The sequence below is a fragment of the Nicotiana sylvestris genome, chromosome 1 (assembly GCF_000393655.2).
Source record: "Nicotiana sylvestris chromosome 1, ASM39365v2, whole genome shotgun sequence".
NCBI classification, from domain to species: Eukaryota; Viridiplantae; Streptophyta; class Magnoliopsida; order Solanales; family Solanaceae; genus Nicotiana; species Nicotiana sylvestris.
Window position 1 is genome coordinate 54,568,450 of NC_091057.1, and position 14,628 is coordinate 54,583,077.

Consider the following 14,628-nt stretch of genomic DNA (forward strand, 5'->3'; position numbering starts at 1 on the left):
TGGCAAGGGAATCAACAATATAAACAAATACATCCCGATAAGGGATTTAGCTATAACCAATCTCATTCCAACAGTTACTTCACAAAATAAATCTCAACTTGAGCCAATATTCAACAATAGTCAATTACCAAGAAATTTTCATAAGTCTTGTTCAACATTGATAATCATCAATTTAAGCATGGACGACACATAATAAGAGTCACAACAATCATGGTATAAGACTCACGGGCATGCTCGACACCAACGTATAGATACTCATCATCACACCTATACGCCGTATTCAACACTAACACGTAGCAAATAAGGCCACAACACTTATTCCCTCAAGCTAAAGTTAGACCAAACACTTACCTTAATTCCACGCACAAAATCACGCCTCAATTACCGCTTTACCTCTCGATTCCACTTCCAATCCGCTTGAATCTAATCATAATTTACTTAATAACATCAATAAATGCTAAACAAACCAATTCTAATGCATGAATATAGATTTCCCAAGGTTTTCCCCAAAAAGTAAAAAACCGACCCCGGGCGTGCTTAATCAAAACTAGAAGTTCGAATCAAAACCCGATTACTCATTCACCCATGAACTCAAATATGCAATTGGTTTTGAAATCCTATCTCAAATTGAGGTCCAAATCCCCAAAATTCGAAAATCCAAATTTCTACCCAAGAACACCCAATTAATTTCCCATGAAAAATCCTAGATTTTGAAGTGAGATCACGTATAAAGATGAAATATATTGAAGAAAAAGAGTTAAGATTCATTTACCTATGGTTTGGGGAAGAACTTGCTCTAGGAAAATCACCCTTTGGAGTTTAGGTTTTGAAATTTTGAAGAATGAAGTGAAAATCCCGTCTAAAATCTCACTTAACAGGCTGCAGATGTCGCAATTGCGACTGGATACGAAGCTCGCAAATGCGAGAAAGGCATCGCAATTGCGAACCTTCCGCATTTCTGCTGCTATCGCAAATGCGACCTTTTGGTCGCAAATGTGAAGATTCCCCCTGCCCTGTTGACTTCACAAATGCGAACTTATGCTGGCTAGGGCTTCTTTGCAATTGCGATAAAGCCCCTCGCAATTGCCAAGCCTGATAGGCTCGCAATTGCAAAGCCTGACCTCACAATTGCGAAATCAGAGCCTGCAACAAATACCAGATAAAATCAGAAATTTTCTAAGTCCAAACTAACTCCGTGGCCTATCCAAAACTCACCCGAGCCCTCGGGGCTCCAAACCAAACATGCACACTAGTCTAAAATCACCATACGGGCTTGCTCGTGTGATCAAATCATCCAAATAACATCAACAACTATGGATTTAACCTTAAACTCATGATTTTCCTCAAGAACACTTCAAATTTACTATTTTCACAACCGGATGTCCGAATCATGTCAAATCAACTCCGATTCTTACCAAATTTCACAGATACAACTTAAATATTATATTAAACCTGTAACATGCTCTAGAACCAAAATACGGGCCCGATACCATCAAGATTACACACCATTTCATTTCCAAAAGTCCTTATATTTTTAACCCTCAAGGGTTGGCCTGGTGGCAATTGACTTGAACCTTGGGTTTGCTCCCTTTCAAGGTCTCAAGTTCGAAACCCACTAGGTGCAAACAATTTCTGAGGGCCATCGGATTGGGTAAAACCTGAATTAACCATGGTGCACTTGCGGGAAACTCCTTGCCGAGGGCCTGTGCACCCCCGGGAATAGTCGGGGCTCGTAGAGACTCGGACACCCGGTGCAAATCAAAAAAAAGTCCTTATATTTTCCAGCAAACAATTTTCTTAAAAAATTCTTTTCTCGAGCTAGGGACCTCGGAATTCGATTCCGGGCATACGCCCAAGTCCCATATTTTACTACGGACCCTACGAGACCGTCAAATCACGGGTCCGGGTACGTTTACCAAAAATATTGACCGAAGTCAACTTTAATCAATTTTTAAAGGCCAAATTCAATATTTTTCTTAAATTTCATATAGAATCTTTCCGGAAACGCGCCCGGACTGCGCACGCAAATTGAGAAGAAAGAAAATGTGGTTTTCAAGGCCTCGAAACCCGGATTCGAATTCTAAAATACAAGATGATCCTTTGGGTCATCACACATTGGATGCTTCGAGCAAAGACCTTGCAGTATGGAATCCAGTGATCGAGAGAGTAGAGAAGCGGCTAGTGGGATGGTAAAAGAGGTATTTATCGAAAGGAGGGAAGGAAGTGTTGATCAAAAGTTCTCTTTCTAGCATACCTACATATTTTATGTCAATCCTGAAGGCTCATGGTGAAGTGATTGAAAGATTGAAAGGCTCCAACGGAACTTTTTGTTGGACACAATGGAAGGTACAAAAAAGTATCAGTTAATGAATTGGAGAGTTGTCACATCTCCAAAGTCCAAAGGAATGGGGAGGACCCGGAGGAAAGACCTTAAGGTTTTCAACAAAGATATGCTAGGAAAGTGGATATGGAGATTTAGGGTGGAGAAGAATGCACTCTAGAGGAAAGTGGTAGCAGAAAAATATGGTGTTATGGAAGGGGGATGGTGGACCAGAAATATCACAGTACTGTGCAGGAATGTTATGAAGGGGTGGGAAGACTTTAGTAGACATATTTCTTTTAAGGTGGGAGATGGAAGGAGGATTAGTTTTTGGGCGCAGAAGTGATGTGGGGAAAATGAGTTGGAAGGAAGCCTTCCCTAACTTACATAGAGTATCTTTCCAAACATAGATGACAGTTCAACAAATTTGTAGGTCTCACGAGGGGTAAGTTCATTGGGATTTGAGATTTATGAGGAACCTACAGTTTGGGAACGGAAGAATTTCACAATTTGGTTGAGATTTTATATGGGTAGGATACGCCAAACTATATATTGGATGTTTGGAGGTGGCGAGAGAGTAAAGATGGAATATTTACTAACAAATCTTGCTACAAGAGGCTATTAGGGAGAGAAGAACATATGTTCCCTCATTGCTCTATTCGGATTCCTAGATCACCAAGAAAAGTATGTTTCTTCGCATGATTGGCGGCAAGGGGAATGATATTGATAGGGGAAAATCTGAGAAAGAGTAGGATCACCTATGTTATTTGGTGTTTCATGTGCTAAATTAGCGGGCGAAGATGTAGATCTTCTCTTATTGCATTGTCAAGTGGCTATCGTTTGTGGACGGTGGTCCTTAATTTGTTTGGGATTTTATGTGTGATGCCGAGCATAGTGAAGCAGGCTTGCATAGTTGGACTCATATGAGGGGAAAGAGAAGTCCAAGGGAATGGAGTGTTGCCCGCTTAGCAATAATGTGTGCTATTTGGAAACAGAGAAATAGGAGGGCATTTGAAGGAGTGGAACAAGACTTTGTAAACTGCAAAATAGTCGTTGTTTCTAGTTTCTTTTTGGAGCATTCATGGGGTCCTTATTTGTTTAGAGGATTGCGCTTCTTTTGTTGAGAACCACATTTTAGTGTTGGTTCTCTCTTTTTGCTATACCGCGTGTATACAGGGTTTTCCCCTAATTGTTAATAAAATTATTTACCTTATAAAAAGGAGCTCTTTTTTTTTCCATGTAATTGTCAATTGCTTATCTTGGCTTTCATGGCATGATCCGAAATATTTACTGTACTGAGGTTGTAATCCTATTCATCTGGAAGATATTTATTATTGCTTGCTGTTACTCATAAAAGACATGTGAGTAATGTGCGGAACAATCTTGACTTCTTTTGTTGACATGTTATGAGCCATAATAGAACTTGGAGTAGTCTTTGCGGGTAGTAGGCCCCTGTGACAGTTTGGACCAAGTGTATCACCATTTCGTATAATAAGGTCTCGCCGAGAATAACTTGAGAATGTTTTGCTGCAGGCAGTAACTATTAGCACAAATGCATGGACTGATGCAGGGCATGCTGTAAATCAAGTGTATGACATTCTTTACATGATGGGGCGTAACGATATTGCTGTTGGTGTGGGAGGTGACGGTGTAATACTTCCTGATAGCACCATTCTGCCAAATGTTTGTAGATATCTTCCTATGATTGATCAGGTGAAGAAAAGTTTTCTGTTCTCGACTTTTTTCTTTAAAGTTAAAAATAATTTATAGTGATGTAAACAATCTGTTTAACAATGCATCTCCAAATTATTTACCTTTTTTTGGAATGTGCTTCTAACATCTCACTGTTTTCTGCAGGGAAATGGTACAGCTGGATGTTGTAGATATAGACAAGCTATTCCTGTGGGTCTCGGAGGACGTCTGGACATTGACTCAAACTATGGGTTTCGGCGGAGCTTCCTTCCACAGGTACTATTTTGCATTGTTGCTTGAACGCAAATAAAATCCTATTTTGTGGACTGCAGGATAACTTGTAATGCTGTCTTTTTTATATCTATCAAACTGCTGATCTTATGGAACTTGTAAACAGGGCAAGAGAATGTATTCACCTCTTCGACAGCCAACAACTCAGCAAGTAATGATTGAAACAGTTTCAGCTGGCCCCACAGTAGTCTTTCTTGTCGGATCACATACTAATTTTGCTTTGTTTCTTTTAAGTTATCCGCGTTTAAAGAAAAATATTGAGCACATTTACATTATGGGGGGTGGAATAAGGTCAAAGAATCCTACTGGTTGCTGTCCAGACAATGCCAGTTCCTCTTGCCAACCTCAGCAATGTGGTAACCATGGCAATTTGTTTACAGATTACACCAGCAATCCTTATGCAGAATTCAATATATATATGGATCCTTTTGCTGCATATCAGGTATTAAATTTATCCATATGTATTTAGTTTTGCACTCCTTTGTTCTTATATTTGTGGCCATATCTCTTGCTAATCTTAGTGATCAGGAGCTGTCACCATTATGTTATCTTGCAGGTTATTCATTCGGGTATTCCAATTACCATTGTCCCATTGGATGCTACAAACACCATTCTTGTAAATCAAAACTTTTTCGAGACCTTTGAGAAGAATCAGCATACCTATGAAGCACAATACTGTTTCAAGTCCCTGAAAATGGTTCATGATACATGGTTTAATGACCAATTTTACAGGGTAACGGTCCAGGAATACAGAACTTAAAATTCTTTGTTGGTACTAAATACATTAGTTTGATTACTGAGGAGAATGTTCTATGCGCAGAGTTTTTTTATGTGGGACTCATTTATGTCCGGTATAGCTGCTTCAATCATGCGTAAACGACATAACCACCAAGGAGAAAATGAATTTGCTGAAATGGAGTATATCAATGTTACTGTGGTTACTTCAAATAAACCATATGGTATATCTGATGGGTCAAATCCATTTTTTGATGGTAGTAAAACTCCAAGGTTCAACTTAGAAAGAAATGGAGTTCACAGCGGCCATGTTCAGACTAGACTTCGTGATCCTTTTTTCATAGTAAAGAATGGGAGGGGCAGGTGCCAGGTGATTGATTGACTCTATCTGAAGTATGATTTCCTTTTCCCATCTTAGTAACAGATAATTTGTTGTAGCTGCGAAAAAGTTTCGTCCTTCTTGTCCTTCAGTGATATAATATGTCATCGTAAATTATGTCAAATATTTTTCTTCTCTTACCAAAAAAGTACGATAATTTTGTTTTGTATTAACTAGTATGAGATATGAGATAATGGTGTTTCTTCTTTTCCTTTATGTTCTTGCATCAGTATTCTTTTCTTACACCTTTCTGTATTTCATACTTGTTCTAAGTTGATGCTAATTATCAGGACGGTTATACAAAAGAAGTTATTGGACCAGGAGTGCCTGTTCTTGTTGCTGTAAGAGTAAAACCTAATCGAAATGCTAGCAGTGTTTTAGGTAGAGAGTTCTATGTCAGCTTTCTGGATGTAAGTTATAAAACTAATTTCTCAGTCTAATATAATTTCGGTCAAATCTTTGTTTACCTGTGATTTAGGCTTCTACATGCCTCTTTGTCAGTCAGACTGAGTTGATGTTTGCTTGTGATTTTTGCATTATAGTTTTAACATATTAAGCAGACCTAGAAACTAATGCTATATTTCTTGTGGTTGCAGGTCTTAAACCAAGCAGAACACGCCGGAAGATTCAATTTTACAACACAATTTCCTTATTACAGAGAAGTATTTTACAAACCGGACTACAGGGGAAAGCATTTTGGGAAGAATCTTGTGTTTGATATGGATATGAGCGCTGGAGACTTTCTAGCTCTCTTTTATCTACTCAAATTACCTGTAGAAGATATCAATCTCAAAGTAAATGGCCTTCCAAAAGTTCTGTTCCATCCGTTTTTAAGCTTGTCTTCTATTGTCAATGAGATCCTCAACCAAAAATGTTAAGAATTTAGTTCTTGATCAGACATCAGTTGTAGTTACAGTAAGTTTCTTCAATCACTAAGTGTCACTTTATGTGTAACTTTTTATCCAAAACTACATTCCCTCAATTCTGTTCATCCTTGGGATAAAACTGATGAATTGTTAGCAACCTATTGCAGAAACAGAGTGGAACCTAATGTGAGTTTAATATTATCATAATGTTATGAAGTAATGCCTTTCGATGTGCAATATCTTCTTTCATTCAGGCTATAATTGTGAGTCAGACTGGATGGGCAAATGCTGCAACAATTGATTCTGTATATGATTTGCTTCATATGATGGGCCGTGATGACATTCTTGTGGGCCTTGGAGATGGATTCGCACTGAACCAGTCTGATACTGTTTTCTTTGACGTTGGAGACTGCAGATACAACAAGGTCATCCCACAAGGTAGTGGTGGATATCTCGACTCAGACACTCTGTATGGTTTTGCTCGTTCTTTACCTCGAAGTCCTAGGAGGTACATTCTCTAGTCTGAATCTGCCTATAGTAAATCCATGTAGAAAAATGTAAACTTTGCCAAGCAATGGCATTTCATGTTATTCATCTTAGCAACTTACTTCCACATGTTCTTTTGTGCACTGTACAAATTTGCTGATATATCAGCTTGATCTAAATAATTTCAGATACACAGCAGAAAATTCTGCAAAATTTGGAGCTCCCCGAGATACTGATCATCCTGAACTCAGACAACCTCTAGCATCGGAAGTATTGGAGTCAGTGGTGAAATCACTCGATCCAGGATCGAAAATTTCTATTTTAGCCAGTGGCTCATTGACTAATATAGTAAAGATCGTTTTGGAAGGCAAGAAAACAAGCAAGGGTATACAGGCAAGTGGTTCCTTTATTATTGTGGTCATTTAGGAAAGAATTCAGACAATATTCTTCAGTTAGGATCTAATCGTAGTATACACATTCTGAGCCGATTTTGAGAATTTTGGAGCGGACACTTCTCTAGGCCTCGGTAAGTTTAGTCCTCCCATAAGTAAAACTTCCTCTGTCAGTCAACTCTCTCAATTTTCATTTGAACATATTAAGTTATCCTTTAGCTTAGTTCATTTGTGGTTGATCTCTACGTAAATCCTTGTCATATTAATGACCGTGTTTTTGTTTATGGTTTGAGTACTTGAGATATCCATCAAAGACATTTTGATTAATGCGAAAGGTATTATCTTCTGAATTTTGATGCAGGATATATTAATTGTCGGGGGACACATCAATCATGATAACACGGAGAAGGGAAATGTCATTAATGTTCCTTCTAATATATTTGCGGAAATGAATATGTTTCTTGACCCTTTGGCTGCAAAGACAGTTTTGAGTTCTGTACATAGTATCATTCTCATTCCACTTGGCATACAACGAAAAGTCAGTGCATTCCATCAATTCTTGGAAGACTCTACACGACAAGGACACCTGAAGCATTATTTGTGAGGCGCTTGATGTCAAGGTTATATCGCTTGCAGAAGTTACACAACGTCTACCAGCATGTGGTATATAATTCTCATTCCCATTGTAGTTTCCCTGTCACCTGGTTTTTTGTTGTATATTCCAGCAGTTTGTTTTGGTATATTCATATCAGAGGTATATCGTTGTAATAATTGTCTGCACCGTGTAGTTTACCATATTCTGCTTCTTGATGTTTTTCTGCTTAATAACAGTCATAATGTTTCAGGATATGTTTGTTGGTGAGATCCTTGGAGCAGTAGTAGCTGGAGATCTCTCTGCACTAAAATCAACCTTTGAAGTCAAGAAGTTGAAAGTCAGTGCTACAGGAGCTGAATCTGAAGATGGTGAAATAATTATGGACAAGGAGTATGGAAAAGCAGTAAAAGTATTGGAAAATCTGGATCCATCAGCTTATTACAATCTTTTTGCAAAACGACTTGGGGATGAAAAGCAGTCCGCTGTAATTGGAAGCTTCAATGAGCAGAGAAGAATTTGGAGTGTACCATCTGTCTAAACCTTGGTCGGCAACTTAATATAAATGGGACTTATCGGTGACATAAATCGGATTCATGAAACCTTAGCACTATTTAGTTTGTTTAGAGAGAGGTCAAGATTTGTGGAGACGTTAAGTATTAGGATCCAGAGGAGATATTTCCATATAATGTGTTTGGATAGTGAATTTAGAAAAACAAAAACTTCCTAGCATCTTTCAACAACTTCCACTCATCCTTCTTCAGTTTGAGATACGGCTCCACTGGAATGGCCTTTTCTGTAAACTCTTTTTTCTTGAATAAACCACTCCTAATTGTACAGTGAGTATAATTGCTAGAAAATGAAAATGGATAACTGGAAATGCCCCCAAAAGAAGAGGAGGCCACTGCTAAAGTTACAGGCCTGGTTGTATCTATGACCATCCAGCTAAAACAAGGGAATGCTCAAGCCCAGTGGTTTGCAGCCACAAACGATTCCATTCTATTTGAAGCGCTTATGAGATTCTCAGAAGAAGGAAAACAGAGTTCCTTGGTTTAAATTGGGCGGTGAAAGAGTAATATACCATGCTATAACTGCATCTAATCATCATCAGTACTAGTATGCACCAGCAGGACAGTGTTCCAAACACATTCAGAATACTGACTGAAGTTATAGAAATCTTCCAAGAGCTGTGCATCCCTGGGTGCATATGATTTGTTATTCCTACATTGTATAAATATATACAGTTGCTATGGTGGTAATAAATCAAGCAATATTGTTTGGCATTTTCATATTTGATGTAAACTAAGAGTACACCAAACTGTATAGAGAACCATATTCCCTATCAGTTCCCACAGTAAGCAACAGACCGTAAAACTAAACAATATAGGGAACCAAGTTCTCTATCTGTTCCCACGGTAAATCGGCAGTAAATAAAGAACACGCGATATTTACGTGGAAAACTTCTTTGCTCAAGGGATTAAAAACTACGGCCTACCCTAGTAGGATTTCAACTCCATTAAACCAAACAAACTTCAGATTACAATCTATTGCAATCTAGGAATTAAACTTTTAATCACTCACCCCCTACAATAACTATATAGTAAGCCCTTTGCAATAACTCTATTACAAAGCAACAAACCTTGACTAACTCTAGTCAAGAAACTAAACCAAACAGTGGTTTAAATTTGTCCTACAAAAACACTTCTTGAAAGTAGTGTAAGATTACAAATAAAGAACAAAATAACAATGTAACGACCCGGCGGGTCGTTTCGAGAGTTGTAGCCCCGTTCCCCCATTTTCTGCCCTTTTTGTGCTCTACAGCTATTATATGACTTAACGGGTTGGTTGGTTCGGTTCGGAAAGATTTCAAAGCGAATTGAGACACTTAGTCTCTTAATTGAAAGTTTAAGTTGGAAAAGTTGACCGGATGTTGACTTATGTGTAAACGATCTCGGATTTAAATTTTGATGGTTCTATTAGCTCCGTTAGGTGATTTCGGGCTCAGGAGCATGTCCGGATTGTGATTTGGAGGTCCGTAGTAGAATTATGCTTGAAATTACGGAAGTTGAATTTTGGAAAGTTTGACTGAGAGTGGACTTTTTGATATCAGGGTCAGATTGGATTTCCAGAAGTTGGAGTACGTTCGTGGTATCATTTATGACTTGTGTGCAAAATTTGAGGTCAATCGGACGTGCTTTGATGGGTTTCGACGTCGTTTATAGAATTTGGAAATTTCAAAGTTCATTAGGCTTGAATCCGTGTGTAATTCGTATTTTTGATGTTGTTTGAGGTGATTTGAAGATTCGGCTAAGTTCGTATGATGTTTTAAGACATGATGGTATATTTGGTCGAGGTCCCGGGGGCCTCGGGTTGATTTTGGGTGATTAACGGATCAAGTTTTGAAGTTGTAAGCTTGCTGAACATTTTCCAATGCTGGTGTAATCGCCTATGTGGAGTGGGAACAGCAGGTGCGAGCTCGCAGAAGAGGGAAGTAAGCCGCAAAAGCGGCCAAGGAAGTGAGGCAGCAGAAGGTTGCAGGTACGATTGTTTTCCCGCCCCTGTGTGACCGCAGATGCGACAGAAGGACCGCAGAAGAGGATTTGGCCTTGTAGCTTGACTATGCAGAAACGAAGATTTGTCTCGCAGAAGCGAGTCCGCAGGAGCGGAAATTTGGACGCAGGAGCAGAATTAGCCGCAGAAGCGGGCTCTGAGGCGCACCTGCGAGACCGCAGAAGCGGCTAAGTTGCCACATGTGCGGAAAGCCTGGGCAGAAATTATAAATACGAGGGTGAGATTTTTCACCATCTCTATCATTTTGAGCTCGGATTTTGGAGGTTTTGAGCGAATTTTCAAGAGGGATTCTTGAGGTAAGCTCTTTGTGTTTATTTTTCTTCAATAATTATGTTTCCCCACTAATTTTCTATCTACTTGGTGCGTTCTTGAGGTGAAATTTGGGGGTTTGAGGCGAGGGATTTGGGGAGTGAATTTTGGGGATTTGAATGACCATTTGGTGTCGGATTTTGGTAAATTTGGTATGGTTAGACTTGGGAGTGAATGGGCTTTCGGATTTTGTGACTTTTGTCGGATTTCAAGATGTGTGCCCGGGGACCAGGTTTTAGCCGATTTCGGATTTTTGTTATAATTTTGTATTTTTCTTGTGGAATTGATTCCTTTAGCCCGTATTGATTGTAATGTACAGTTTGTGGCTAGATTCGGGATTTTTGGAGGCCGACTTGCGAGGCAAAGAAGTATTGGAGTAGAGTCTTGGCTCAGATTGAGGTAAGTAACAGTTTTAAATATGGTTCTGAGGGTATGAAACCCCAAATTTATGCGTTATGTGATTGTTTTGGAGGTGACACACATGCTAGGTGACGGGCGTGTGGACGTGCACCGTGAGAATTGTGACTTGGTCCATTCCGTGAGACTGAAAAGTTGAATAAACTTGTTGTTAGCTATATGATCTCCGTGTGTTATAGAAATTTGACCCTAAATCATGTTAGAAATCATGTTTAGGTTATGTGTTGGTATTATAGGGGCCCACATAGGCCGTGATACCTGTTGAATTACTTGCTAATTGCTATTTGTACTCAGTTGTAGTCTTATATGCATATTTTACCTCAGTCTCTGCTATTCCTTGTTGATACGTTATATCATTTCTATTTTGGGCTAATTTCCATGATTACTGAGAGCCCGTGAGACTAGAGAGGTTGATGACTGAGTGAGGCTGAGGGCCTGATAGTGAGATATTGATACCATAACACGTGAGTTGTTCGTGGATCCAGATATTTATACTGTATCACTTGAGTTGCACGTGCGGATCCTGATATGATACTATAGCACGTGAGTTGTCTGTGTAGATCCTGATATGATATTATATCACGTGAGTTGTCCGTGCAGATTATAGCGCTTGGGCTGTAGGAGCCCCTACAGAGTCTGTACACCCCCAGTGAGCGCAGGTACCTATTGAGTGTGAGTGTTGAGAGCTAAGAGCCGAGTGATTGAGCTATTGAGAAAGATTGAGTGACTATTGCCCTGAGAGACTGTACTTGCTTTCATTGTTGTTGTACTTAGCTTCTATATGTCACTGTTTGAAACTCCTGAGAGATTTTATATCCAATTTTTACTTGAACTTGACAATGTATAAACTGATTTGACTTAAATTGCCGGATTTGAAAGCATGTCTACTTTCTTGTTGAGATTGTTGAAAATGAACTATAACTATGTAGCTCGTTATTATCTTTGAGTTCCTTATTTATTATTGTTACTTACTGAGTTGGTTATACTCACACTACACCATGTACTTCATGTGCAGATCCAGGTATTTTCGAACACGATGGGCGTTGATATCGTGCACGGTTGATCTACGGAGATTTACGTGATAGCTGCCCGACGTCCGCAGTCCTTGTTTCTTCTTCCTTATATTTCTTTATTTGTACTTTGATACAGACTCTCATAGACATTTCTTTCTAGACTGGTTGTATAGATTCTCATGAGCTCAGTGACACCCTGATTTGAGAGTTATGTTTCCGCACTTGTGTTTGGGTTGTTACCCTGTTTTTTGTTATGAAAACTCTGGATATTCAAAAATTCTTAATTTATTATCTGTTAAATGTTGGAAGTATTTTGGAAATGTCGGCTTGCCTAGTACCATGATAGGCGCCATCACGATGGATTAGAATTTGGGTCGTGACAAACAGACTCAACAAACCTAAGGACTTAAGATATCTTCAATCTCTGGATCTGGTCCTTGGGGTTGTAGCAGCTTTGTTCTTGAAAGAGGTGGTAGCTAACACTTGAGAGAGAAAAATCAATTTTAGGTTTTGCAAGTGTTATAAAATAAAATCCCTTGCCTCATATTGGTAATATGTATGTGTGAGGTTATCAAGGATGATGCAATAAAGTGTCCTTAGTTTGGCCTTAGCAAGCAACAGATGTGCTGCTGTACTATTGCCAGACGGTACAGTGCAGTAGCTTTTACAACTGCCGAGTTGACTGCATGGCAACCAGGGGAACTAATCCCTATATGTTTCCTCTACTGTTCCCTTATCTGATTTCATTGAGAATTGAACCAAATATCTGACTAGTTATTCTGAACGCAAGGGAACTAATAGTATCATGTTCCTTATCTGGTTCTCTCATGGAGTTTGTCAAATTATCAAAACAAAAGATGCATAACTTATTCTTTTCTGATGGTGACAAACTTAGAATTGATATTCCCCCTGAGAACAAGATCTCCATATTGTTTCCCCTATGAATCAACCATATTCCCCCGAGAACCTTTTTTATCCCTTTCAATTTTCATTGTGCGACGACCAAGGGAACTGATACCTATCTGGTTTCTCGAGAACGTTTGGCAATTCATTAAAACACGAAATAGCATAACTTATCAATTTCTCCCTTTTGAATAATGACAAACCCAAAATTGATATTCCCCTTTAGAACCAGATTCCTTACATGTACTGATCATATCTAGTCCCTATCTGGTTCCTCGAGAAATGTTTGGCAAATCATCAAGATACGAAATAGCATAACTTATTAATTTTTTCCTTTTTGATGATGACAAACCCAAAATTGATATTCCCCCTGAGACCAGATTCCTTACATATTTCCCGTACGGATCAGACCTATAATCGACATGTTAACAATAATGTTCCCCCTGAGAAGTAGGCCTATCTTTCATGCACAATACATCATATCAATTCAATTCTGTTCCTCCCCTTGTTGACACCTATGTAACTTTCCCCTTTTGGCATTATTGAAAAAAAATTAGACAAGTAAATGCAAAAAGAAGTCCAACAAAGTTAATGCATGTCACTTGTGTGCACACAACATTGCTAAAAATAGAACACAAGAGTATAACATACGTTAATAGATGACGATGCTCATTAAGTTACAAAAAGAAGAAACATTGTATCAGTACCATAATTACCAACATACACAAGTCAAACAAAACTAGAGTACCACATTCGAAAGGAAAGGACAACAAAAAGACACAGTAGGATTAAACATGAGCTGGCAAAGAGGTAATATAGGGGATACTGGATGGAGAGGGGGAGGACTAGAAAGCAATGGCTTTGAGGAGGCTGTCCATGCAAGCATCAATAGCACTTTGATCGTTGATTAGCTGCTCTTTTAGGGGACACTGCTCTTTTCAGCTTTCATACGGGCAAGATCTTCTCCCTAGGTATTGCTGGAACTAGGTTCCTCATTGTTACTTGGCCTCTTTCTGAGAGGCTTCTTTTTCTCAATAGAGTTCTTCTTCTCAACCTCTTGCTCACAACCAACTTTAGCAACCTTTGCAGATAGAACCTTCTTTTGTTTCACAGAGACTACTTTCTTAGATGATTTTTTGAAAAGAGGAGCAAGTTCCTGAGTTGTCTCCTCATTCTCAACCTCTATAACATTTGCCGAAGGCACATCCTCCTTATCAACGAGTCTACTTGTAAGCACATGATTTTTGCTTCACGGGAATTACTCCAAAAGAAAAGAAAATCAAAAATATATGCATAAGTGTTTCTTGTCATTGGTTGATTTTTATTAAATGTTAATCTGTGGGTGTATAATTTTACTTTGTTTTATTTAGGAGTTTTGTGTTTAAATTAAAATTAAAAAAAAAGCAAAAGAAAATGAGGATACTCAGATTGGGCCAAAAGTTAAAACAATAGGCCCAAACCATGTCCACCATCCGGTCCAAACCAGGCCTTCCCAGGCACGTCCCGAAAACGACGCCGTATAAGGCGTCTAATCTGAGCCATCCGTCCAGGCCAATCCAACGGCCCAGGATTCCTTTTCAGTAACCCATTTCCAAACCCGACCCGGTAACCAGTTCGAACCGACCCCCCAACCAAGGCCAAACGGTGTCGTTCCGTATTAAG

General features: G+C 39.0%; 1 protein-coding gene across 1 annotated transcript; it reads left to right on the forward strand.

The window, feature by feature from the left end:
- The first annotated feature begins 1,669 nt into the window (after window positions 1-1,669).
- Window positions 1,670-8,449, forward strand: LOC104241792 (nucleoside hydrolase 3-like). The gene is given in 14 exon segments (XM_070147771.1): window positions 1,670-1,705; window positions 1,819-1,838; window positions 3,847-4,033; window positions 4,178-4,288; window positions 4,410-4,745; window positions 4,860-5,036; window positions 5,124-5,408; window positions 5,708-5,827; window positions 6,014-6,211; window positions 6,538-6,791; window positions 6,958-7,162; window positions 7,523-7,709; window positions 7,712-7,824; window positions 8,007-8,449. Coding segments are annotated over 14 exon segments (2,517 nt in total). The 3' UTR covers window positions 8,295-8,449.
- Window positions 8,450-14,628: the final 6,179 nt, after the last annotated feature.